Below are 27,425 nucleotides of genomic sequence, written 5' to 3'. Positions count from 1 at the left end.
TCATGGGGTATCTAGGCTAACGTAATGTAATCGTACTACAATCTTATTACAGTGCCAATGCCACAATGGGAATAAGTAAAATTGTGTAAAATGTACACGAGGTGCTAATTTATTAGCCGTGCCATCTGGCATATTCCCTGCCAATTGTGACATTCTTAACTTCAAGATCCAACCCACAAAGTCATGATGATTGTTGCGATAATAGCGGTGAGTATGTTTGTCAAGGAGGAGTGTAGACTTGAGGCTTGTTGGACAGGTGTTTAAACAGGCTGGCGTGAAAAAATGCAAACGTGAATGTTGATAAAAAACAACACTGTAAATAGTCTCCAAGTGATTGCATACATGCTGTTGGAGTAAAGTAGATTTTATCCAAATGCAGTATACACATATACAGTAAGCTACATTACTGTATAATAACCACAGGTTTGTAGTATAGAAATTGGACACAGGGTGGCAGTCTTGTTCAGAGGCTCCATGAAATCTCCTACAAAGGAAGCTGAGGACATAAAATATTGAAATACAGGAGAAAGGCAAAAAGTCATCCAAAAGCTAAGAGAATCCACATATATACTAACCATAGTGCCAAAGATGCCATCACTGTTGCAATATTCACCAACACATTTGAATAAAATGTTTAAGAACATCACTTTGTGGAAGCTGCTCTTTATTTGAAAAAGAAAAAAACTCAGTTAATGTCTGCTACACGTTCTAATTACATAAACAAAATATAATCTGCGCAGGACAAATGCAGAAAATATCCTGAATCAAACTTAGGTAGAGTTAAATTTTGATTGAATTGCTTTCATATTTCATACATCTTTCACTTCCCTCTCCGTTGAACAGTCAGTTTTATATACACAGAGCACCGATCAACAGTGCCCCTCTCTCACCCTGTTCCACTGGATCTTTATACAACTAATTTACATCAAAACTGTAACCCTTGTTTCGTATCTGCAACACCCAGACACACTCTCCTCTCGTCTGGCTCCCAGGGAGTCAGAGCTGAGGAGCTGTTGCAGGTAGCGTGTAAAGATGTGTGCAATATAAAAGCAATTCTTTCACATTCAGAGTAAAGGCAGCCATTTAAATGGTCAGTGAGTCGATGGCATGCCAAGCTTAAAGCAAAATGGATCCCACCCCAGTGTGATGCTTCAGAAACGTGGATGAAGTGTTTTTCAACTAGACAGAAAAGTTGTTCCATTGCAAAAAACTCTAGGCACAGAATTGACTATATAGATTACTGACTCATACCGGAACCCCCTACTCTGCTAGTACAGGGGAAATCATGAGATTTGAGCTAGTAAGAATTGTTCTTAACACAAAACTTGGAGAACATTTAGTGCTCTATCATTGCATTTATATGTGTATTTTATATAATATCTATTTTCTTTACCTCTCCAATGAAACAATCCAACATCCATGTTTAATGCTGAAGCACTCCCACAGGTGTTCAATGTACTATAGATTTTTCCCCCAGTCTTAAAACCAAATAATAAATAAATAAAACACACAAGGAATGTCTACTGTAAACACAGTAAAAAAGACAAACTAAAACAGGTGTAAACGTCATTAGCATCACTACTCAGTGACAGTTAAATAACTAGGAAATGGATGACTGATGATCGGATCAAGAGAGGGAAGGATTCCTCTTTCTTCATGTCCCCCCTCCCCCTCGATTAGAACACCAAGCTGTTATATCCAACCACAGTAGTATTTCCAGTACATTAGATATCAAAGTCTCTCAGCACCCATAGCTATCTTTACAGATTATAAAATGGCGGTGGAACCCCTATAGGTTTATTTCATTTTTTTTTTTACAGCAGCATCACTTGAGGTCTTGGACAAATGACAGAATAATGGGTGGTGAATTCTCTTCTTCCCAGCGTCATTTGGACATGGTTTCCATGGTTTTCCTCCAGTCGTTGCACTGTTCGTTGTGTTCTTGACATGTCTGTATTTGGGGGGAGGGGGTGAACATTTCTGTGAAGAGTTAGACTGGCAACGAGGACAAAGCTTTGCTGCTAAGTGCTTCATCTTCTGAGAGACACTTCGTATTACATGAACTGCATCTGTGGGTGGAAATCATCATACAAGGATTGATTAGACCAGAGTTTTACCAGCTCACTCATGGTGGTGCTGAAATGGTAAACTGAATAAATGCAATGAAAAGGCATCACAATGTCCTCAGAGCAAAAGCAACTGTCACAATGCCAACCTATTGGCTAAAAACTACAATACTATATCTGAAGTCATGGCATGGGGGGAAAACGCATATCAGCAAAGACGTAATGGCTACCGTGTCTGTGGAAAGTGTAAAACAAAGTAAAAAATGCTGAAATGCATCTGCTGATTGTTTAAGCGAGCAAGACACAAACCAATTAAATCAGGCCCATATAAAGTGCAAGAGATATAGCCAGAGGAAATAAACAGCAGTGGTTGATCAGATGGAAGAAGCAGTGAGTTTTCAAATGAAGGAAGAGTAATGAAGAGAAAAAAAGGAGAAGCATGAGTGTAAAGCCGCGCTGTGCATGCATGTACATCCGCAAGCACAGAGCATGCTGTACCTAAGAGACGCTCTACAAGAAATCCTTGAGAGAGAGCTGTGCAAATGGGTCCTGTCCAGGGGCTCTGAGAGGACTCTGGCTGGAAGGACTAGAGGCTGCAGAGGGCTATTACAGGGAGAGGGAGAAACACATGGAGAGGAGAGGTCAGAGAGAGCGAGAGTGTGAGTGAGGGGGAGGGATCAGATCAAGTGAAAGACAGGTTACTCCAAGGGGGGTAAAATTGCGGACTCTTGAGGAAAGGGATGACAGACAGATTTTGTCCCTCTCCTCCTGAGAGGTAAGAGTAAACTAGAACACTGTTGTTATCACAGGGGATAGTACACACACACACACACAGCTAATGTAACTATGCACAGTACTGAATACACCTGGACACTGAACTCACGTGCATGGTACACACACACAACTGATTATTATACGAACACACACCTGGGCGCTGGATACAGAGCTGAAGGGGTTGGGCGGCCTCATGGCGGGCTGGTTGTACATCATGTTGGGTTGGTTCATCATACCCATAGAGCCAAGCTGTTGGGGTGGCTAAAGACAATGGCATAGAGAAACATCAAGCATAAGAGACACGCTACAGTAGATTGCATAGCACAGAAGCATGTATAGCACTTATTACTGTTATTCTTATTCGCTATTACCTCTCAGTGCTATCTCTGCTGTATGGCTATTACCTCTCAGGGCTATCTCTGCTGTATGGCTATTACCTGTCAGTGCCATCTCTACTGTATGGCTATTATCTGTCAGTGCCATCTCTGCTGTATGGCTATTACTTCTCAGGGCTAGCTATACTTTCCGCCTATTCCCTCCGTAAATAATAATACATGTTATTTAGCGGACACCTTTACAAATACTTAAGGACATCTCACATTAAAAGTAGGCCTACATAAAATCAAGTGAAGTACATAAAATCAAGTGCATCAAGAGGTGTGTTTTAAAAAAAATGACATGACTGTCTGTATGTCGTATGTGTGTGTGTGGGGGGGGGGGGGGGAGACCAGTAGAGGAGCAATACTAGCTACTGCATGGCTATGTCCCTTAGAGCTAGCTAATGCATGGCTATGTCCCTTAGAGCTAGCTAATGCATGGCTACGTCCCTTAGAGCTAGCTAATGCATGGCTACGTCCCTTAGAGCTAGCTAATGCATGGCTACGTCCCTTAGTGCTAGCTAATGCATGGCTACGTCCATTAGTGCTAGCTAATGCATGGCTACGCCCATTAGAGCCAGCTAATGCATGGCTACGTCCCTCAGTGCCAGCTAATGCATGGCTACGTCCCTCAGTGCCAGCTAATGCATGGCTACGTCCCTCAGTGCCAGCTAATGCATGGCTACGTCCCTCAGTGCCAGCTAATGCATGGCTACGTCCCCCAGTGCCAGCTAATGCATGGCTACGTCCCCCAGTGCCAGCTAATGCATGGCTACGTCCCCCAGTGCCAGCTAATGCATGGCTACGTCCCCCAGTGCCAGCTAATGCATGGCTACGTCCCCCAGTGCCAGCTAATGCATGGCTACGTCCCCCAGTGCCAGCTAATGCATGGCTACGTCCCCCAGTGCCAGCTAATGCATGGCTAAGTCCCCCAGTGCCAGCTAATGCATGGCTAAGTCCCCCAGTGCCAGCTAATGCATGGCTAAGTCCCCCAGTGCCAGCTAATGCATGGCTAAGTCCCCCAGTGCCAGCTAATGCATGGCTAAGTCCCCCAGTGCCAGCTAATGCATGGCTAAGTCCCCCAGTGCCAGCTAATGCATGGCTAAGTCCCCCAGTGCCAGCTAATGCATGGCTAAGTCCCCCAGTGCCAGCTAATGCATGGCTAAGTCCCCCAGTGCCAGCTAATGCATGGCTAAGTCCCCCAGTGCCAGCTAATGCATGGCTAAGTCCCCCAGTGCCAGCTAATGCATGGCTAAGTCCCCCAGTGCCAGCTAATGCATGGCTAAGTCCCCCAGTGCCAGCTAATGCATGGCTAAGTCCCCCAGTGCCAGCTAATGCATGGCTAAGTCCCCCAGTGCCAGCTGATGCATGGCTAAGTCCCCCAGTGCCAGCTAATGCATGGCTAAGTCCCCCAGTGCCAGCTAATGCATGGCTAAGTCCCCCAGTGCCAGCTGATGCATGGCTAAGTCCCCCAGTGCCAGCTGATGCATGGCTAAGTCCCCCAGTGCCAGCTGATGCATGGCTAAGTCCCCCAGTGCCAGCTGATGCATGGCTAAGTCCCCCAGTGCCAGCTGATGCATGGCTAAGTCCCCCAGTGCCAGCTGATGCATGGCTAAGTCCCTTAGTGCCAGCTGATGCATGGCTAAGTCCCTTAGTGCCAGCTGATGCATGGCTACGTCCCTTAGTGCCAGCTGATGCATGGCTACGTCCCTTAGTGCCAGCTGATGCATGGCTACGTCCCTTAGTGCCAGCTAATGCATGGCTACGTTCCTTAGTGCCAGCTGATGCATGGCTACGTCCCTTAGTGCTAGCTGATGCATGGCTACGTCCCTTAGTGCTAGCTGATGCATGGCTACGTCCCTTAGTGCTAGCTGATGCATGGCTACGTCCCTTAGTGCTAGCTGATGCATGGTTACGTCCCTTAGTGCTAGCTGATGCATGGCTACGTCCCTTAGTGCTAGCTGATGCATGGCTACGTCCCTTAGTGCTAGCTAATGCATGGCTACGTCCCTTAGTGCTAGCTAATGCATGGCTACGTCCCTTAGTGCTAGCTAATGCATGGCTACGTCCCTTAGTGCTAGCTAATGCATGGCTACGTCCCTTAGTGCTAGCTAATGCATGGCTACGTCCCTTAGTGCTAGCTAATGCATGGCTACGTCCCTTAGTGCTAGCTAATGCATGGCTACGTCCCTTAGTGCTAGCTAATGCATGGCTACGTCCCTTAGTGCTAGCTAATGCATGGCTACGTCCCTTAGTGCTAGCTAATGCATGGCTACGTCCCTTAGTGCTAGCTAATGTATGGCTACGTCCCTTAGTGGTAATGGAGCCAGACATCCAGCTGACAGATACTGACCATGCCATATCCTCCCATCATGCCTGTGGGTGTTGTTGCAGGGTAGGCCATGACTGGGGGGGTCTGTGGAGATACAAACACACAAATGATGACGCAACATCTTTTCCCACAGAGAATACAGCAGACCAATGTCAAGTCAAGAACTTCTTAACATTGTTTGTTTGAAACCAACACTCGAGTGATACATTAGCTAAAACACTCATCACAGGCAGATAAGAGCACCAGTACTTAAGAGGCCAGTGTAGTGTGTATTACCATGGAGACGGGGTTCCAGGTGGTGTTTGGGGCTGCTTTGGGCTGCCAGTTGCTACCGCCAGTCAGCCTCTTCTCCCCAGGCTGGCTCCAGTGGATGTCACTGTAGATTAAGACAGCTAATATTAGCACTGGCTCCTAACTGCTGCTGGCTATACAGAACAGTTCTTCATCCAGCACTGACCACAGCACGTTGAAGAGACTGAACAGCATGAACAGCTCACTTACTTTTTCGTTATGCCATTTCCAATCCCGAGATCTATAAGAGGATAGTAATATAAATGTGATATACACATCCAGAAACAGTTAATTCTGCTGCTATAGCTGTGCGGTCTAACCTAGGAGTATATAAAATAAAATATAAATAGACACCATGATTCACTCAGGCAAAGATGGGTGTTGATCTCTCTTAAATTCATAGTTTTCTGTTCTGGGCATTTAACCTGAATGAAATATCCTAGCATGACGTTGTGACACCTACTTCCCACCAGGTTGGCCAGGGAGGAGTCCAGGTCATCTCCTACCAGTTTGTCTGACAGCTGATTGATTGAGCACAGGGCCTGATTGGAGCCAACCATGGTGGGTTTCAGGATGTCTAAGGAGGACAGAGAGGTGTACATTGGTTGGATGTGAAACACCATGTGTATCAAACAGTATAATAGTCAACACCTCACCATCAGATTCCATGTTGTTAGCACCGGAAGCTTTGGCTCCAAATACTGACTCGAAGTCCACTTGGAGTGCTCCTGGGGGAGGGGCCTGTGTTGCTGTGGAGTACCCTGTAAAGAGGTCAAAGGGGAGGCTGCTCAGAACACAGCAGGTGCAATGATGGAGAAGTATTATTCCATTGGTGTCAAAGTCACAGCTGCTAAATAGTTACAGAAAGTCACCTGACAGAAAATGGTGGTCTCCTAAATGGCTAGTAGAAAGAACTACTCTACCTCTGAATAGACCTGCTACAGTAGAGCTACAGCTTCTCTAGTACTCTACCTCTGAATTGACCTGCTACAGCAGAGGGCTCAGTGGGGTAGGGAGCCTGGTGTGGAAGGTGCTGGGCCATGGCCACTGGACCACCACAGAAGGAGTCTGACAACGCCAAAGGAGGAGCAGGAAGAAGAGGAGAGCAATGGAAGGCATTTCAAGGCACGGCAAGAAAGGCAGGCAAGGCAAAGTGACAGTACAGACAAAAAGGAGACAGTTTGAGTTGTTAGAATTAGGGACACTAACAAAATCAAAACAGGAACTGCAGAGTACAAGGATATAAAAATATCCTATTGACACTAAAGTCATCTAAATCACCAGACTACCCTAACCATAGGGTTATTATGGGGCCACTAAACACATTACATGGGTTGAGGGGTCTATGTTTGCCTATGGGCTCAGGAAACATAGACTGGGATGGTGAGCCATCGTAGTACCTGAGATGGAGTGTTCTATCCGCACTGTGCGTTTGTAATTGGTTGAAACGGACGAGTTTGTGTCAGTAAAGGGATTATAACGATCTAGAAAATCAAAAATAATATTAGTAAGGGAAACAGATTTAAACTTAAACTGCTAAGAGGATACTACAAGAGAAAATAATCAAATTATTGGTTTGTAATATCAGAATCTAGAAGCAATGGCCTATTTGAATACATTATGAAACAATATATATCAGCAGCAGGAAAACCATAATTTGAACATAACCACTCAGTCAGAATAATCTTGGACATGGGTTTACTAGACACTAAAATGTGTGATAAAGCCTCATATTAGACTGAACTGGCATGGGAGCCTATCAAAAGAACATAACCAGTAACTCCACCGTCACAGTGTTAGCTTGTGGTTCAAACCTTAGCTTCCATTATAGGACTGTGCTACAATACAAATATGGCAAGTGGAGGCTTTGCATTTCGAGGTACACAACAAACACTTAACTTTAGACAGCCATGAGATCATTTACAGTGCATTCAGAAAGTATTCAGATCCCTTGACTTTCACATTTTGTTACGTTACAGCCTTTTTCTAAAATTGATTAAATACAATTTTTCCTCATCAATCTATACACAATACCACATAATGACAACATGAAAACAGGTTTTAGAAATTTCAGCAAATGTATTAAAACACCGAAATACCTTATTTACAAAAGTATTCAGACTCTTTGCTATGACACTCGAAATTAAGCTCAGGTGCATCCTGTTTCCATTGATCATCCTTGAGATGTTTCTGCAACTTGGAGTCCACCTGTGGTAAATTCAATTGATTGGACATGATTTGGAATGGCACATACCTGTCTATATAAGGTCACAGTGCATGTCAGAGCAAAAACCAAGTCATGAGGTCGAAGGAATTGTCTATAGAGCTCCGAGACGGGATTGTGTCGAGGCACAGATCTGGGGAAGGGCACCAAAATATTTCTGCAGCATTGAAGGTCCCCAAGAACACAGTGGCCTCCATCATTCTTAAAAATGGAAGAAGTTTGGAACCACCAAGACTCTTCCCAGAGCTGGCCGCCTGGCCAACTGAGCATTCAGGGGAGAAGGGCCTTGGTCAGGGAGGTGACCAAGAACCTAATGGTCAATCTGACAGTGCTCAAGAGTTCTTCTGTGGAGATGGGAGAACATTCCAGAAGTTCAACCATCTCTACAACACTCCACCAATCAGGCTTTTATGGTAGATTGGCCAGAGAAGCCACTCCTCAGTAAAAAAGGCACACAACAGCCTGCTTGGAGTTTGCCAAAAGGCTCCTAAAGGACCAAGATTGAACTCTTTGGCCTGAATGCCAAGCTTCACGTCTGGAGGAAACCTGGTACCATCCCTATGGTGAAGCATGGTGGTGGCAGCATCATGCTATGGGGATGTTTTTCAGTGGCAGGGACTGGGAGACTAGTCAGGGTTGAGGGAAAGCTGAACGGAGTAAAGTACAGAGAGATCCTTGATAAAAACCTTTTCCAGAGCGCTCATGACCTCAGAATTGAGCGAAGATTCACCTTCCAACAAGACAACGACCCTAAGCACACAGCCAAGACAACACAGGAGTGGCTTCGGGAAAAGTCTCTAAATGTCCTTGATTGGTCCAGCCTGAGCCTGGACCCGATCAAACATCTCTGGAGATACCTGAAAATAGCTGTGCAGCGATGCTCCCCATCCAACCAGACAGAGCTTGAGAGGATCTGCAGAGAAGAATGGGAGAAACTCCCCAAATACAGGTGTGCCAAGTGTCACACCCAAGAAGACTCGAGGCTGTAATTGCTGCCAAAGGTGCTTCAACAAAGTACTGAGTAAAGGGTCTGAATACTTATGTAAAATGTGAGTTTAAAAATTATTATACATTTGCAAAAAAATCTAAAAACCTGTTTTTGCTTTCTCATTATGGGGTATTGTGTGCAGATTGATGGGGTGAACAATTTAATCCATTGTAGAATAAGGATGATACGTAACAAAATGTGGAAAAAGTCAAGGGGTCTGAATACTTTCCCAATGCACTGTACATGTAGACAGAAGTAACAGTTATGAGAGACTTCCATCAAATTCCCACAGACACAGGAAGGATATTTCAGGAGGAACAAAGAGCATCTTTACCACTAAACATTTCATGACCAGACGTCCTAGAGGAATAGCTAACACCGTCGGAGGACACGACAGGTAAGTGAGCGGCTGCATCGACAACGACTTTTGACAGGAAAGGGTTAAGGTTTGGCATGGAGTCATCTCCAGCTTCAGCAGAGGTGAAAGGATCTAGGCAGGCAGAGGAGAGAAAGAAAGACGAGATACAGAAGAGAAGAACAGGAGGACATCAGAGTCAGACACAACAGGAAGAGAGGGAGAGCATGCAGAACAGGTCATGGTAGAAGACAGCAGACAATAGAGTGGTCCTGTGGTGGTGGCTGTTTCTCCTACCTGCCCATGCTGTTGCCACAGGAAGCCCTGTAGAACTGGCCTGCATTGAAGGGTTAAACGTCTGCTGAATGTCAAACAGGTCACTCTCCATCTTCAAAGCACTGAGGAGAGAAGACAGCAGTGATGGGATACCTGAATCCACACTGGGACATGTAGCTAAACATAAGCATTACCAGATACACACGGAAGTATTGAGGTAGAGGTTCCCCCTAACCAAAGATCTAGAATCAGAGCACTCTAAATCCTAACCTTAACCACTAGGAAAATAAAGAAATATCTGACCCTGTATCAGTGGTTAGCAGCAAATTTATACATAATCCACGCTGACCTCTCTGGTCAACCACATGAGTGGGTAAGCTTCACAGGTCGTAGGTGAACATTTACCCATTGGAGCAGCTGGGTGTGGAGAAAAGGTCGATGGCTGGGGCTGTGCTGATAGTGACCCCGGTGGTGGAGACAGGAGACGTGTCTGTGGTGGCAAAGGAAGGCCTCTTCGAGAGCTCCTTCAGCCTCTGTTCCTGGGTGGAATGAGTCCAAGTCAAATACAGTAGGTGATGATTGTAGTTATGCATGTGGGCCATACTGGATCCACCAAACAAGGCTTTGAATTGTTCAAATCATTGCCTGCATACTGCAACATATCACTGTCCTTCACATGTAGATGGGACAGGCAACATGAAACCATGTCCATTCTAATCATTTTGGTGTTGTGATCCACGCGTCATGACGGCTGTACCTTCAGTGCTTTGAGACGAGCCTGTTCCTCCTCCAGAGCAGCCTGCTTCTCCCGCTCGTCTACTTTAGTAAAAGACATCCCTGTACTGGCCAGCGAGGACACTGCGTTGGATAGAGTACTGGCCCTGAAACAACAGTAAGCACCTTTAGGCAGAATACTACAGCAACCCTGGCTGAAAACATCAATAACCATTACCATGAATAATAATTAAAGCAATCTTGGCTTAACAGCTTGTGCACAAAGCAAATCAGTTATTATAGTGGCAGCCGCTTCTAGGCTACCTGCAGGGGGAATAGTGGACTCAGTGCCAAAGACACTCCAGTGTGAGACATAGGATACGTCCCAAATGGCACCCTGTTTCCTATGCACTACTTTTGACCAAGGTCTGTTCAAATGTAGTGCACTATGTAGGGAATAAGGTGCCATTTGGGATGTAGCCCATCCTGTACATACCTGCTGGCAGCGGTGGAATCTTTGACTTTCTTCCCCTCTAGTGAGGCCAGGTGCTGCTCCAGAGCTTCCAGAAGGCTACTGGGAGCCTGTTGTAATGGAGAACAGCAGTTAGTAAAGGCCAGGGTTGGAAACATGCAGCTACACTGTACTATATGAACACAACCATCTAAGGCAGTGGTGGGCAACCTAGTTCATCTAATGTATTGTACATACACTAGCTATATGACTTGAGTGTTTCGTGACAACTTTTCAGAAAACGTTCAGCTGGTCATGTTACGTGGTGAGAAAAACTCAGGTCCCTAACTATACTGTCCCATATACCACTATACCTTAGTTACTGGATTCTAGAACTTTTTACATTTTTTTTTAACCTTTATTTAACAAGGCAAGTCAGTTAAGAACAAATTCTTATTTACAATTACAGCCTACCAAAAGGCAAAAGGCCTCTTGCGGGGACTGGGGCCTGGGATTAAAAAATACTAATAAATACAATATAAATATAGGACAAAATACTTTACTGGGAAGTGTTTAGCTCCTCACTAAGGGACAAACACTAACCCGAGACACTACAGAAATACATTGATGGACAAGCAGAAACACAAAGGACTGTGGGTAGCCCACCACCAGTCAATGGTTGTATGCGTTTCAGCTAAAAGCTCCATTGGATGAGTGATATTGAAATGTATGTGGATGACACACCACAGCACTTTCAACATCATACAGTATGTGGTGTTGAATTTGCAATGCCTAAGCACACCTGGGCAGCCATGTTGGATGGGCTATGTACATTTAATGTGACAAAGAGACCTTTGTGTTTTATAGGAGTGAAGCAAATTGTACACAATGTCAATCAGACACAGAGTTAGAGTAGAGGCATGCAAAGACAACACCAAAGCAAGTCATAGACACAGAAGAAGAGTGAGATGAGAATACTTACACAAACTGTGAACTAAAGGTGGAAAGATAAGGGGAAATACAGAATATAAAGGTGGTGATGGTCAGAGATAAATAACTATAATGTATTTGAAGGGTATAACACTACAGGTGCCTCATAAAAAAATGTATTAGGGGACATAACACACAATTAGTGCACTTGTACTTTCAAGGAAAAGTATGATCCTTGGTCGAGGAGGGATTTTTCTTGGAAATACTGTAATATAACCAGTGCCACTGCAAAGACTGACTGTAGCGCAACAGGTGTGGGGGGCCATCTATTCAATTTGCTGTACAGTGTGAAATCAGAAGTACTGTAAGATACACAGTCAGTTTGGACTCTTAACAGCTTAACACCTTTATTTACTGTAGATAGAGGCTAATCAAGAAGAAGAAAAATGAGAAGAAAAATAAGGCAACAATTGGCAACATGCACTGGAGGACTTCATGCACTGAGCAGTGCCTTATCTCTGGGAGACAGTTGTGCAGGGTGGAGTAAATATAGTGCGGTGGGGCAACAGAGCTGATTAAATAAGAGGAGTTAATACTGAGAGAGACACATACAAAGAGAATACAGAATGAGAGAAGAAAATAGGAAGTGACAGCGAGAAATAAGGGAGAGAAACTGAGAGCGAGAGAGAGATGGAGACAGAGTAGTAATCCAACTGTAGAGACAAATGGATAGAGTAAGTTTGGTGTGTAGGCTTTTTGTTCAGAGTGTGTCTATTACGTTTTACCAGTAAATCCCTCATATTGCAAGGCTCATTCAGGGAGTTGAGTGTAAGTCCTTACCTGGGAAAGGTCTGGAATGTCTCCTCGATCAATCCCCACCTGCTGTCAAACGAGAATATGTGCAAACTTATAGTGGTGCCTCTAAATTAAAACTTATTTTCTACCACTACCTAATTTCTGCCACCACAATTTTCTCACAAAAATTGAAATATATCTGAGGATGTTCCCTTCAATTAATGGTATTGAATGAATGAATGAATGAATAGCATCAAACTCAAAGCAGGTGAAGAAGAAATCACCTCTGCCACTTTAAGGAACTCTGAGATTCGGGTCATTCGGGTCAGGAACTTCTTGTAGATATCCAGGCCCTCTTTACACTGGGTTTTCTTCATGTCAAAGTATTTCTCTGTGGTAAAATAAAAATAAAAAACAGCAGGCATTAACTCTGAAAGTCTGTAGACACACTAGGGATAAATGCTGTAGAGAATCCAGTCTCCATTAGTAAAATGTAGTACTGTACATATCAAAAGATCTACAGTACAATGATCTACAAAGCATCTCCAGACTAAACATTTTAAAAGAGTATTGATCAGAAACTAGCGAAGAAAATACAGTTGGAGTTGAGGTTTTACCCAGCAGGTTGATGATGCCTTCGTTATATGCAGCAAAAAGCCTAATGGAATCTTTGAAGAGGAGCATGAACCCTGCATTGATCACTCCGTTTGTGAGCTCATTGGCATTAACCTGAAAGAGACACATCATTCAGTTTCACATAAGCCATAAGTTGCCCTTTTAACACACAATAATGACTTTGGCTTCGCTGACAAACAATTAAAGAGCAGGTCAGTGTGGAGGAATGAGTCCATCTCTGGTTTCAGCACTGTCCATTCAGTAATCAGTATGCCTGACAATCTGTTAGCCCCAGGAACCTTCTAATATTACAGTACATATTACAGGACCTGAGCAGCACAGTTTTGGGGAGGTTGACCTCAGACTCACATTGAAGTCGAGGAGGGCGTCCATCTGGTTTTGTATGATAGGGATGGTCTTCAGTAGCTTCTCTGTATTCATGGTCCTCATCACCCCATCCACCCTGTTGAGATGTGTGTGTAGTGTTAGATAGGTGTTAGAAGCACAAAGGACAGAGAGGGAGGGAATCAGTGAGAATAGCCGCAGCCAGTCAATTTCTACTGCATGTTAACAAATCGTTCCCAGAGTTACAGAAATACCCCTGTGATTACTTCATGGGATATAAAAAGCGTTGAACATTTTGAAAAAAATGACATTCTGTCGTTAAACTGACAGGAATCTTATTCTCTTCTCAACTAAATATTTGAGCTGTCATAAATATTTTAATTATTTTTACACCTGCGGGCAGCTCTGCAAGGGGAAAGTGTTTCTTGTAAGAAATAGTTTGAGCCTTTATAACTCCATAGACATACATTCAGGTAAGGAGAGGGTCAGTCAAAAACAAACATACCACTTTCTTTTGTTGATATGTTGGGAATTTCTTACCCTCGCTTTACTTTAGTGAAGTCAAAGGCAACCTGTCTGTATGACACAGCCTTCTCATTCAGATATCGACTGTACCTCCGGATAAATGTGGACATATCGTAGCCTGGGAGAGAGAGACCTGAGAAGTGATATAAATCTTACATTTGTCATGAAAACCTACATGAGAATCATGCTATAGTCATTCATAAGTTATATTGTTTCAGCTTATAAGTATTTGTCACTAATAGTTAAGGATGAGCTTGAAAACAGCAGTTGAGAGCCAAGTACTCATACTTTACCTTGTAAACCACTTTTGTCCAAAAAATTACTGAGGTTGAATAATGTGTTCCTTGAAGCCAAGTACTGGACAAAACGCTGTATCAAAGAAAAAGAGGGGTATCAACCCGTGTTCTTAATTTCCATTGATCTACAGAAATAGAATAGGACCGGCGCACCAGAGTAATTTCCAGATTCTTATAAAAATATTGATTATTATATAAACCTAGAAATTCCATGGTTAGCAATTGATTGTCTTAATGTCTGAACTGAAAACTTCAACACTATAGCATTGCTATTATAGAAATAATATATATTACAGACAATAATGTAATGAGTGGTGAATGTAGCCATAGACAATACTGTAGAGAGTGGTGATTGTAAGCTCAGCTCACCTCATTGCCGTAGACCATGAGGTGGTGTGTGGCGATGAGCGACTTGAAGACCACCACCCAGCTCGTGCTGGTGGTCCTCTCAAACAGTGAGTCAGCCAGCTGGGGAATGTTCACGTTCATCTCATTGGTGCAATGGATCAGGTCTAAGGATGAGACAAACAGACAGAGAGAGACATGTTAGCGATAGCTTGATGTCTACGAAGACCATGGATAATTGATGTCAAGTAGTAACAGTAGTGGCCAGTAGAGGTTAAAACAACTTTGGATACAAGGCCTTTCCCCTATGGGGGAGTTGAATTTTGGGTTCAAGTCAGTTGATAGTCTATGAAAGACAATGTTTTTAAATCTGTGCAAACAGAGACACGGGCACTCTCCCCTTAACTAAATCTCATTCAATTAGCTTTAATTCAAGGTCTTGCTAATTGCCCAACTATACTCAAGCCACTTAATTACTATGCTACGGTACTACAGGCTGCCTCTCTCAAGTTTTTTGCCATGGCAATTCCTCAAGAGGGTCTACTGAAGTTCAATAGATGAAAGCCTGATGAATATGTCACCATCTTTAAATCAAACAATATATTTTTGGTCAAATATCTTAAGTAACTACTAGTTGCTCCTTCCGCCACCAGTTCTCTCCACTCGTCTATAGCCTCAGTTGGCCTAAAGCTCTACTCTAATGAGCCCCATGAACCAGTACAAGTCAGCTACTAGGCTAAGTTCCTTTCAAGCTTATTTTCTCTTCACAACATAACATTTTTTAAGAAGAAAATGGATTTTCAACCGTTTGTGTAAGTTTTCTATTTGAGGCCTGGGTCTTTTCTTGGGCACACAGACAAGACAATCTTATCAGCTCTTAACCAACCATGCTATCCCCCCCACATTGTTCGTAACTTATTTTGTACATAATGTTCCTGCTACCGTCTCTTATGACTGAAAAGAGCTTCTGGACATCAGAACTGCGATTACTTAGATTAGACAAAGAGTTTTTCTTCAATGAGTCGGACGGGAGGGATATACTACAGACACCTGACCAGGCCCAGATCCCTGTCACTCGCTGGATAAGGAAACTGAGATTTTGCGGGAAAATATCAGGGTGCCTTGTGAGGATCAGGCGACGAGAGGCTAATCTGCCTTTGCCTTCCGTCCTGCTAGCTAACATTCAATCACTAGAAAATAAATGGGACAAACTGAAAGCACGTATATCCTACCAACGGGACATTAAAAACTGTAATATCTTATGTTTCACTGAGTCGTGGCTGAACAATGACATTAAGAACATGCAGTTGGCGGGTTATACACTCTATCAGCAGAATAGAACAGCAGCCTCTGGTAAGACACGGGGCGGGGGCCTATGCATATATGTAAACAACAGCTGATGCACGATATCTAAGTAAGTCTCAAGGTTTTGCTAGCCTGAGGTAGAGTATCTCATGATAAGCTGTAGACCACACTATCTACCTAGAGAGTTTTTATCTGTATTTTTCAAGCTGTCTACATACCACCACAGACCGATGCTGGCACTAAAACCGCACTCAGTGAGCTGTATACTGCCATACGCAAACAGGAAAACGCTCATCCAGTGGCAGTGCTCCTAATGGCCGAGGACATTAATGCAGGGAAACTTTAATCAGTTGTACCTAATTTCTTTCAGCATGTTTGCAACCAGAGGAAAAAAAATTCTAGACCACCTTTACTCCACACACAGAGACGCGTACAAAGCTCTCCCTCGCCCTCCATTTGGGGAATCTGACCATAATTTTATCCTCCTGATTCCTGCTTACAAGCTAAAATTAAAGCAGGAAGCACCAGTAACTTGGTCTATAAAAAAGTGGTCTGATGAAGCAGATGCTAAACTACAGGACTGTTTTGCTATCACAGACTGGAATATGTTCCGGGATTCTTCCAATGGCATTGAGGAGTACACCACATAAGACAATGGCTTTATCAATAAGTGAATCGAGGACGTCGTCCCCACAGCGACTGTACGTACATACCCCAACCAAAAGCCATGGATTACAGGCAACATTCGCACTGAGCTAAAGAGCAGAGGTGCCGTTTTCAAGGAGCGGGACTAACCCAGAAGCTTATAAGAAATCCCGCTATGCCCTCTGACAAACCATCAAACAGGCAAAGCGTCAGTACAGGACTAAGATCGAATCGTACTACAGCGGTTCTGACGCTCATCAGACGTGGCAGGGCTTACAAACTATTACAGACTACAAAGGGAAGCACACCATTATCCCAGAAACCCTAGACCCACTCCAATTTTCATAACGCACCAACAGATCCACAGATGATGCAATCTCTATTGCACTATACACTGTCCTTTCACACTTGGACAAAAGGAACACCAATGTGAGAATGCTATTCATTAACTACAGCTCAGCATTCAACACCATATTGCCCTCAAAGCGCATCACTAAGCTAAGGACCCTGGGACTAAACACCTCCCTCTGCAGCTGGATCCTGGACTTCCTGACGGGCCGCTCCCAGGTGATAAGGGTAGGTAACAACATCCGCCACGCTGATTCTCAACATGGGGGCCCCTCAGGGGTGCGTGCTCTGTCCCCTCCTGTACTCCATGTTCATTCATGACTGCACAGCCAGGCACAACTCCAAACACCATCATTAAGTTTGCTGATGACACAACAGTGGTAGGCCTGATCACCAACAATGAGACCACCTATAGGGAGGTCAGAGACCTGACCGTGTGGTGCAAGGACAACAACCTGTCCCTCAACGTAATCAAGACAGATGATTGTGGACTACAGGAAAAGGAGGACCGAGCACGCCCCCATTCTCATCGACAGGGCCAACAAACTAACATGGTTCAAGAGCTATTCCCCCTCAGGAGACTGAAAAGATTTGGCATGGGTCCTCAGATCCTCAACGAGTTTTACAGCTGCACCATCGAGAGTATCCTGACGAGTTGTGTCACTGCCTGGTATGGCACCTGCTCGGCCTCCGATCGCAAGGCACTACAGAGGGCAGTGCACACGGCCCAGTACATCAATGTGGTCAAGCTTCCTGCCATCCAGGACATTTATACCAGGCGGTGTCAGAGGAAGGCCCTAAAAATTGTCAAAGACTCCAGCCACCCTAGTCATAGACTGTTCTCTCTGCTACCGCACGGCAAGCGGTACCGGAACGCCAAGCCTACCCCCAAGCCAAAAGACTCCTGAACACCTAATCAAATGGCTACCCAGGCTATTTGCATTGCCCGCCCCCCTCTACTGTATGTTATTATCTATGCATAGTCACTTTAATAACTCTACCTACATGTACATATTATCTAAATTACCTTGACACCGGTGCCCCTGAACATTGACTCTGTACTGGTACCTCCTGTATATACAGTAGCCCCAATATTGTTATTTACTGCTGCTCTTTAATTATGTGACTTTTATCGCTTACTTTTTTGGAGGGGGGGGGGGGGGGTATTTTCTTAACTGCATTGTTGGTTAAGGGATTGTAAGTAATCATTTTCCTGTAAGGTCTACACATGTGACAAATAACATTTGATTTGAACACTACTACGTCAAAATTGGTCTATTGGACTTATTGGTCTCTGTTGCTTCCGATAATACACATTTAGAAAACATTAAAACATTTCAGTCTCATTCCTCCGCATATAGTAACTCATGTCATACTACTGAATGCGCTCATGCATCGAGCCAACCGTAATATTGCACACCTGATTCTAATAATTTGCTGGTTGATAAGCTGAACCAGGTTAGTCAAAACTGGGGTCGGAGCGAAAACCTACAGAAGGGTAGCTCTCCAGAAACATGGTTAGAGAATTCATGTAGAGCAGGGCTTTCCAACCCTGTTCCTGAAGAGCTACCCTCCAACTTCAGTTGTAACTAACCTGATTAAATCTATCAACCAGCTAATTATTAGAATCAAGTGAGCTAAATTAGGGTTGGAGTGAAAACCTACAGGACAGTAGTTCTCCAGGAACAAGGTTGGAGCCCTGATGTAGAGAATGGGGGATGCCAGTCAAACCTGTGCTTACCCATTCTCATTCAGAGTCAGACTGAGTGATGAACAGATAGTCAGTCTAATAACCAGGCCTGGCTTTCTGGCCTATATTCTCATGTTTTCAGGAGTAAGTAGGACAGTATAACCTTCCAGAGCAGCAGTTAGCATGGCTAGCTGATTATTCAAGGAAACTTGGGAGGGACAACTTTCACTCATAATGTTAGATCAAGACTCCTGTACCTCAGGAGAGTACTGTAGGCCTAAACTCAACTAACAGGTGTGAAACAACAGGCTGGCTGAATCAATTCACAACTTTAGCATAGATAGTACATAGGATTAAAAAGTGATTAAAAGTGGACACTTTCAGATTAAGTGACCAGTGATCACCTTGGTTTCACAAAGATTTCCAGTAGTTCCAAAACCAATGTCTCCCAAAATAATTTAGGAAATTAAATAAAGTATGTAGCTAGCCTACTACATGCTTTAGTTGGGGTCTGAACCAGCAACCTCCACGCCATTATACCTGTGTGTCATGCAATATGCTCCCATAATCACGATGAAAATGACATTTGAACGGTAACCTATTATGCATAACTGGCGTGCAGAAGAGATATAACATGCATGAAATTGAAACACATATACTGAAGAAAAATATAAAAACAACATGTAAAGTGTTGGTCCCATGTTTCTTGAGCCGAAAAAAAAATCCCAGACATTTTCCATATGCACAAAAAGCTTGTTTCTCTCAAATTTAGTGCACAAATTTGTTTACATCCCTGTTAGTGAGCATTTCTCCATTGCCAAGATAATCCATCTACCTGACAGGTGTGGCATATTAAGAAGCATTTTCATTACACAGGTGCACCTTTTGCTGGGGGCAAAAAAAGGCCACTTTAAAATGTGCAGTTGTCACACAACACAATGCCACAGATGTCTTAAATTGAGGAAGCATGCAAATTGGCATGCTGACTGCAGGAATGTCAAACAGAGCTGTTGCCAAATAATTTTATGTTCATTTCTCTACCATAACCTGCCTTCAATGTCGTTTTAGGAATTTGGCAGTATGTCCAACCGGCCTCACAACAGCAGACCACGTTTAACCACGCCAGCCCACGAACTCCACATCCAGCTTCTTCACCTGCGGGATCGTCTGAGACCAGCCACCCAGACAGCTGATGAAACTGAGGAGTATTTCTGTCTGTAATAAAACCTTGGGAGGAAAAACTCATTCTGATTCGCTGTGCGTCGCTCCCCAATGGGTGGGCCTGGCTCCCAAGTGGGTGGGCCTATTCCCTCCCAGACCCACGCATGGTTGCATCACTTCCCAATCATGTGAAATCCTTAGATAAAAGGGCCTAACACATTTATTTCATTTGACTGATTTCCTTAAATTAACCATAACTCAGTAAAATTGTTGCATTCATATTTTTGTTCAGTATATAATTAAATGTATTAAAGTGAGGGTGAATTAAATAGAGAGGTCCTTCGTTGCATTCACTGATACTTTTGCATCTTTGTGACGAATAGCGTTTCTGAGGATGATCACACCGATTAAAAAAGGTTTGACGCTAACATCAAGTTATTTATTTTTTAACATACAGTGACTTCGGAAAGTGTGCCTTACTTAAATCATACAATGTGATTTGCTGAAATTTTGTTTTAGATTCCGTCTCTCACAGTTGAAGTGCACCTATGATAAAAAAATTACAGACCTCTACATGCTGTGTAAGTAGGAAAACCTGCAAAATTGGCAGTGTATTAAATACTTGTTCTCCCCACTGTATATATACATTAGTACCAGTCAAAAGTTTGGACACACCTACTCATTCAAGGGTTTCTTTATTTTTTACTATGTTCTACATTGTAGAATAGTGAAGATATCAAAACTATGAAATAACATATGGAATCATATAGTAACCCTCCCCAAAAAACAAAAAAGTTAAACAAATCAAAATATATTTATATTTGAGATTAGAGATCGACCGATTAAATCGGAATGGCCGATTAATTAGGGCCGATTTCAAGTTTTCATTACAAACGGTAATCGGTATTTTTGGACACCGATTTAAAAAAATAATATTTATTTATTTTTCTTTAAAAAATTACACCTTTATTTAACTAGGCAAGTCAGTTAAGAACAAATTCTTATTTTCAATGACGGCCTAGGAACGGTGGGTTAACTGCCTTGTTCAGGGGCAGAACAGATTTTTACCTTGTCAGCTCGGGGATTCATTTTTGCAACCTTCCGGTTATTAGTCCAACGCTCTAACCAACTGCCTTACATTGCACTCCATGAAGAGCCTGCGTGGCAGGCTGACTACCTGTTACGTGAGGGCAGCAAGAAGCCAAGGTAAGTTGCTAGCTAGCATTACACTTATCTTCTAAAAAAATTATCAATCTTAACATAATCACTAGTTAACTACACATGGTTGATGATATTACTAGTTTATCTAGCGTGTCCTGCGTTGCATATAATCGATGCGGTGCCTGTTAATTTCTCATCGAATCACAGCCTACTTCGCCAAACGTGTGACGATTTAACAAGCGCATTTGTTTATTATGTTATAATTAAGTCTGTGATTTGATACATTTACATTACATTTAAGTCATTTAGCAGACGCTCTTATCCAGAGCGACTTACAAATTGATAGAGCAGTCTGAGCGATGGTAGGCACCAGCAGGCTTGTAAGCATTCATTCAAACAGCACTTTCGTGCGTTTGAGGGCAGCTCTTCGCAATGCTTCAAGCATTGCGCTGTTTATGACTTCAAGCCTATCAATTCCCGAGATTAGGCTGGTGTAACCGATGTGAAATGGATAGCTAGTTAGCAGGGCGCGCGCTAATAGCGTTTCAATCGGTGACGTCACTCGCTCTGAGACTTGGAGTAGTTGTTCCCCTTGCTCTGCAAGGGCTGCGGCTTTTGTGGAGTGATGGGTAACGCTGCTTCGAGGGTGGCTGTTGTTGATGTGTTCCTGGTTGGAGCCCAGGTAGGAGCGAGGAGACGGACGGATGCTATACTGTTACGCTGGCAATACTATAAGAACATCCAATAGTCAAAGGTATATGAAATACAAATGGTATAGAGAGAAATAGTCCTATAATTCCTATAATAACTACAACCTAAAACTTCTTACCTGGGAATATTAAAGACTCATGTTAAAAGGAACCAACAGCTTTCATATGTTCTCATGTTCTGAGCAAGGAACTTAAATGTTAGCTTTCTTACATGGCACATATTGCACTTTTACTTTCTTCTCCAACACTTTGTTTTTGCATTATTTAAACCAAATTGAACATGTTTCATTATTTATTTGAGGCTAAATTGATTTCATGAATGTATTATATTAAGCTAAAATAAGTGTTCATTCAGTATTGTTGTAATTGTCATTATTACAAATAAATAAACATTTTTATTTATTTATAAAATCGGGCGATTAATTGGTATCGGCTTTTTTTGGTCCTCAAATAATCAGTATCGGCGTTGAGAAATCATAAATCGATCGACCTCTATTTGAGATTCTTCAAAGTTGCCACCCTTTACACACACTTGGCATTCTCTCAACCAGCTTCATAAGGCAGTCACCTGGAATGCATTTAAATTAACAGGTGGGCCTTGTTAAAAGTTAATTTGTGGAATTTCTTAATGTGTTTGAGCCAATCAGTTGTGTTGTGACAAGGTAGAGGTGGTATACAGAAGATAACCCTATTTGGTAAAAGACCAAGCCCATATTATGGTAGAAACAGCTTGAATAAGCAAAGAAAAACGACAGTCCATCATTTCTTTAAGACATGAAGGTCAGTCAATCCGGAAAATGTTCTCTGCTGCAGAAGATAAGTTTATTAGAGTTACCTGCACCTCAGATTACAGGCCAAATAAATGCTTCAGTGTTCAAGTAACAGACACATCTCAACATCAACTGTTCATAGGCCTTCATGGTTGAATTTCTGCAAAGAAACCACTACTAAAGGACACCAATAAGAAGAGACTTGCTTGGGCCAAGAAACACGAGCAATGGACATGAGACCGGTAGAAATCTGTCGTTTGGTCTTGATGAGTCAAAATTTGAGATTTTTGGTTCCAACCGCCGTGTCTTTGTGAGACGCAGAGTAGGTGAACGGATGATCTCAGCATGTATGGTTCCCACCGTGAAGCATGGAGGAGGTGGTGTGATGGTGCTTTGCTGGTGACACTGATTTATTTAGAATTCAAAGGCACACTTAACCAGCATGGCTAGCACAGCATTCTGCAATATGATATGTTGCTCAGTTGTGCACCAGGGCCTCCCACTCCCCTTTCTATTCTGGTTAGAGTCAGTTTGCGCTGTTCTGTGAAGGGAGTAGTACACAGTGTTGTATGAGATCTTCAGTTTCTTGTCAATTTCTCACATGGAATAGTCTTCATTTCTCAGAACAAGAATAGACTGACGAGTTTCAGAAGAAAGCTCTTTGTTTCTGGCCATTTGGAGACTGAAATCGAACCCACAAATGCTGATGCTCTAGATACTCAACTAGTCTAAAGAAGGACTGTTTTATTGTTTCTTTAAATCAGAACAACAGTTTTCACATGTGCTAACATAATTGCAAAAGGGTTTTCTAATAATCAATTAGCCTTTTAAAATTATAAACTTGGATTAGCTAACAACGTGCCATTGGAACACAGGAGTGATGGTTGCTGATAATGGCCCTCTGTACACCTAAGTAGATAAATATTTTTTTTTTTAATCTGCCGTTTTCAGCTACAATAGTCATTTACAACATTAACAATATCTACACTGTATTTGATCAATTTGATGTTATTTTAAATGGACAAAAATGTTTTGCTTTTCTTTCAAAAACAAGGAAAAACAAGTGACCCCAAACTTTTAAATGGTAGTGTATATATATATAGCAGTCTGATGGATGCCTCGTCTGATTAAGCAGGCTGTAATTTACAATTAATTGGTATATACAGCCTGAAACTAATGCCTGCGAAAATTTGTAAATGTTCCTTACAAGCCAGAATGTTGAATTACATTCACCAGTTGTCTGTGTGGTTTGTCCTTCAGCTGCTCAAAATTTGTGACAAAGTATATACCAATTAATTGTGTATTACAGCCTGATTAAATCAGACTACTGGAGTCCAGAGGAAAATCCTTGTGCCTGGCCCTGACTGCTATAAAGAGCTCTCTGTACCAAATAACTCTTACTCCACTAGCAAGTTACCAGGCAGCTCTGCTACACAGACAGCCAAACCATTCACAGAAGTGCAAGTGCAAACACAGCTTTGGCTAGGACTATAGTTGGCTTCTTGACTTCTGATTTTCTGATTGAGCAAATATTGCAAAGGGATAGGCCTACCAAGCAATATTGAGAAAACAACTCTAAAATGATTTGAGTGTACTACAGTTGATTATAAAAAATAAATAAACATTTTAAAAACACCCACAATCATGAATTGATTATTGATAAAACTCTACTAGTCCATTTGAATTTCAATTATGCATAACACTCCATTGCAATGAAAGGGCATCCTGACACATTCTATTTCCCTTTCCTGTGAGCAATTGCTACACTTTTGTAACTAGAGACAAGGTGAGTGAGACAGACCATACAATAGTTGGAAGTGACATACACCCCTTGACTTTTCCAACATTGTTGTGTTAAATGGATTTAAAATTAATTAAATTGAGATTGTGTCACTGGCCTACACACAATACCCCATAATGTAATTATGTTCTTAGAAATGTTTACAAATTAATTAAAAATTAAAAGCTGAAATGTCTTGAGTCAATAAATATTCAACCCCTTTGTTATGGCAAGCCTAGAGTTCAAGAGTAAAAAAAAGTCACATAATAAGTTGCATGGACTCACTCTGTGTGCAATATGTGTTTAACATGATTTTTGAATGACTACCTCCTCTCTGTACCCAACACATACAGATAATTATAAGGTTCCTCAGTCGAGCAGTGAATTTCAAACAGATTCAACCACAAAGACCAGGGAGGTTTTCCAATGCCTCAAAAAGGGCACCTATTGGTAGATAGGTAATAAATAAAAAATTAAAGACATTGAATATCCATTTGAGCATGAAGTTATTAAATTACACTTTGGATGGTGTATCAATACACCCAGTCACTACAAAAATACTGGCGCCCTTCCTAACTCAGTTGCCGGAGTGTAAGGAAACCGCTCAGGGATTTCACCATGAGGCCAATCGTGATTTTAAAATAGTTAGAGTTTAATGCAGGGTTTCCCCTAATATGAAATTGATTGATGAATTACGGTCACTAATTAGTAAGAAACTCCCCTCACCTGGTTGTCTGTCATAATTGAAAGGACAAAACAAAAACCAGCAGACACTTGGCCCTCCATGGAATGAGTTTGTCACCCCTGTACTAAAGTAAAACTGCCAAACAATGTGGCAAATAAATGTACTTTACAAGCATTTCGCTACACCCGCAATAACATCTGCTAAACACGTATATGTGACAAAAAATGTTATTTGATATGTCCTGAATACAAAGGTTATGTTTGGGGCAAATCCAACATAAGAGTACCACTCTTTATATTTTCAAGCATAGTGGTGGCTGCACAATGTTATGGGTATGCTAATCATTGGCAAGGACTGGGGAGTTTATTTTAAGCACAGGCAAAATCCTATAGGAAAACCTGGTTCAGTCTGGTTTCCAACAGACACTGAGGGTAAAACATTAACCTTTCAGCAGGAAAATATCCTAAAACACAAGGCCAAATATACACTGGTGTTGCTTACCAAGACGACATTGAATGTTCCTGATTGGCCTAGTTACAGTTTTGACTTACATCTGCTTGAAAATCTACAGCAAGAAATTTAAATCTCTGTCTAGCAATGATCAACAACAAACTTGACAGAGCTTGAAGATCTTTTTAAATAATGTGCAAATATTGTACAATCCAGGTGTGCAAAGCTCTTAGAGACTTACCCAGAAAGACTCACAGCTGTAATTGCAGCAAAAGGTGACTAACATGTATTGACTCAGAGGTGTGAATACTTATGTAAATTGGATATCTGCATTTCATTTTCAATACATTTGAAAAAATATATATATTGGGTATTGTGTAGATGGGAGAGAAAAAAATATATTTAATCAATTTAGAATTCAGGCTGTCACAACAAAATGTGGAATAAGTCAAGAAGTATGAATACTTTCAAAAAGGCACTGTACATGTGACACACCCCCAGCAGTGACACACACCTAGTAGTGATGATAATGTAGGCTACACCTTACATATGAGACAAAGCATTCTACTCTGAAAAATGAACAAGGTAGTTTCCACAGCTGAGCTGTTCAAATGTGGTTGTTCTTCTTATGGTAAATAGATCAAATAGGTCTACTGAATTTACTCCCTGAAACATATATTTTGGGGGGCATTTTTGTATAGCCAAAACGTTAATGTACTGTACATGGAGAACATGTCAATAAATTGTAAGATAAGATACACTATGACTGATAATTACATGATAACTGTTTAGGTCAGGGAGGGCAGCCTAAAGCTATGCAGAATGAATGAAACCACTTAACAGACGGCTAGAAAGCTAGCTATGTGTGACAGTGAGGATGAGTAGGCCTACACTGAAATGATCCAAATCTGATATTACTGTTAACGTCCAGGTAAATAATGTTACGAGCGGTCTCATTGTATGCTCTTGTTTTGCTAAAATGTATGCTTGATACATTTTGACAGGAGCTAACATAGCGATAACATTAGCCTATCCACTCAGGCTTTAGGCCTTGTCGGCATCGCCATAACTCACGAGAAGCAGACCTCCGACTGGTTTTAATGAATGACACATCAGAAACTCTAGATAATTTCGATACTTACAATCCAAATGTTTCTTTTTCGGACCCATTATTTCATGTGTGGTGGCCTTGCATACTGTTTTCGACACAGCAGATCCAGTTACACTGTGCTGGGCTGCAGTTATCCTGTCAGTAATGCTCTGCCCCGACATCTTCGTTTATTGATGCAACAAAGAATTTGAAAAATCACAATGTCTATAAAGTTCCAAATGAATTGTAATTATATAATCTCCACGGTCGACACCTCCAGTCCACCACCTATTTAAAAATAAAGAAAAGGGAAAAACTGAAAGAAAAAGACAGGGCGACGAGGCAGAAGAAAAATTATACAACAAAATTCAAACGTATCCAAAGCTTGATTATTTCAGTCCAGTGTTGATCCGAAAAACGCCTTTGATCAAATTGATCTCATAAATAAAGATGCGGTGGTACATTTGGTAGGCTGACTCATTCTCTGCCTATCTCTCATCCCGATCTGTCGCTCACTGGATCTCTGTGTGTCTGCGTATCGCCACTCCTACTGGGTTTAAAGGACTAGAAGCATTCAGGGAAATGGCGGGCCTGCTCTGTTCTCAGAAAGGTTAGAATGTATGACGTTTACACTGAGCATGCCGACCTGGAATCAGATTTGACATCATATTCCATCAAATGCTATTCTGTGCAGGTGTCCACAACTGATTGTGGTTTTGGTGGGAATGTAATATGCCAGACCAAAGCAGTTAGACCTTAATTTTCAGCGATAATATAATAATATTTTCCAAATCTCAAGGTAAACTGCTAAACAGGCATATGCCCACAGTTATTTATTTTTTGCAACACATTTGTTCAAGTCCCACTACCTGCAGACTGCTATTGACTCGTTTGTGTTGATTAGGCCTAGGCTACACAGGCTCTGTACGTG

The 27,425-nt window shown here is 42.2% G+C and overlaps 1 protein-coding gene across 10 annotated transcripts; it reads right to left on the bottom strand.

Moving 5' to 3' along the window:
* Window positions 1-647: 647 nt before the first annotated feature.
* Window positions 648-27,114, bottom strand: LOC129831940 (phosphatidylinositol-binding clathrin assembly protein-like). 10 transcript variants are annotated; one of them, XM_055895572.1, is made up of 24 exons: window positions 26,547-27,114; window positions 14,724-14,866; window positions 14,352-14,427; window positions 14,074-14,191; window positions 13,558-13,651; window positions 13,191-13,302; window positions 12,858-12,964; window positions 12,619-12,660; window positions 11,831-11,842; window positions 10,894-10,979; window positions 10,441-10,564; window positions 10,089-10,222; window positions 9,705-9,805; window positions 9,387-9,542; window positions 7,241-7,324; window positions 6,813-6,908; window positions 6,497-6,601; window positions 6,304-6,417; window positions 6,051-6,081; window positions 5,826-5,925; window positions 5,571-5,633; window positions 2,994-3,101; window positions 2,565-2,669; window positions 648-2,069 (listed from the first exon to the last, which is right to left on the bottom strand). In XM_055895572.1, exons 1-23 carry the CDS (start codon window positions 26,674-26,676, stop codon window positions 2,577-2,579), a joined length of 2,229 nt encoding a protein of 742 aa, XP_055751547.1. In that variant the 5' UTR covers window positions 26,677-27,114; the 3' UTR covers window positions 648-2,069; window positions 2,565-2,576. The 10 variants fall into 10 exon arrangements, with proteins under 10 accessions (XP_055751547.1, XP_055751548.1, XP_055751550.1 ...); XM_055895573.1 differs by having other exon boundaries at window positions 10,089-10,216; XM_055895575.1 differs by having other exon boundaries at window positions 14,074-14,176.
* Between the last annotated feature and the right edge of the window lie 311 nt (window positions 27,115-27,425).

This window comes from Salvelinus fontinalis, chromosome 33 (assembly GCF_029448725.1).
Source record: "Salvelinus fontinalis isolate EN_2023a chromosome 33, ASM2944872v1, whole genome shotgun sequence".
NCBI lineage: Eukaryota > Metazoa > Chordata > Actinopteri > Salmoniformes > Salmonidae > Salvelinus > Salvelinus fontinalis.
This window is presented reverse-complemented; position numbering and strand designations above follow the sequence as displayed.

Bases quoted from the DNA above. Each gene is read 5' to 3' on its own strand.
- LOC129831940 (XM_055895572.1), bottom strand. From the start codon at position 26,676: ATGTCGGGGCAGAGCATTACTGACAGGATAACTGCAGCCCAGCACAGT. The intron at 12,965-13,190 runs GTAAAACCTCAA...ATTTTACCACAG, and splicing joins AGGCATCATCAACCTGCTGG to AGAAATACTTTGACATGAAG. The intron at 6,418-6,496 runs GTGAGGTGTTGA...TGTCCTCCTTAG, and splicing joins TAACAACATGGAATCTGATG to ACATCCTGAAACCCACCATG.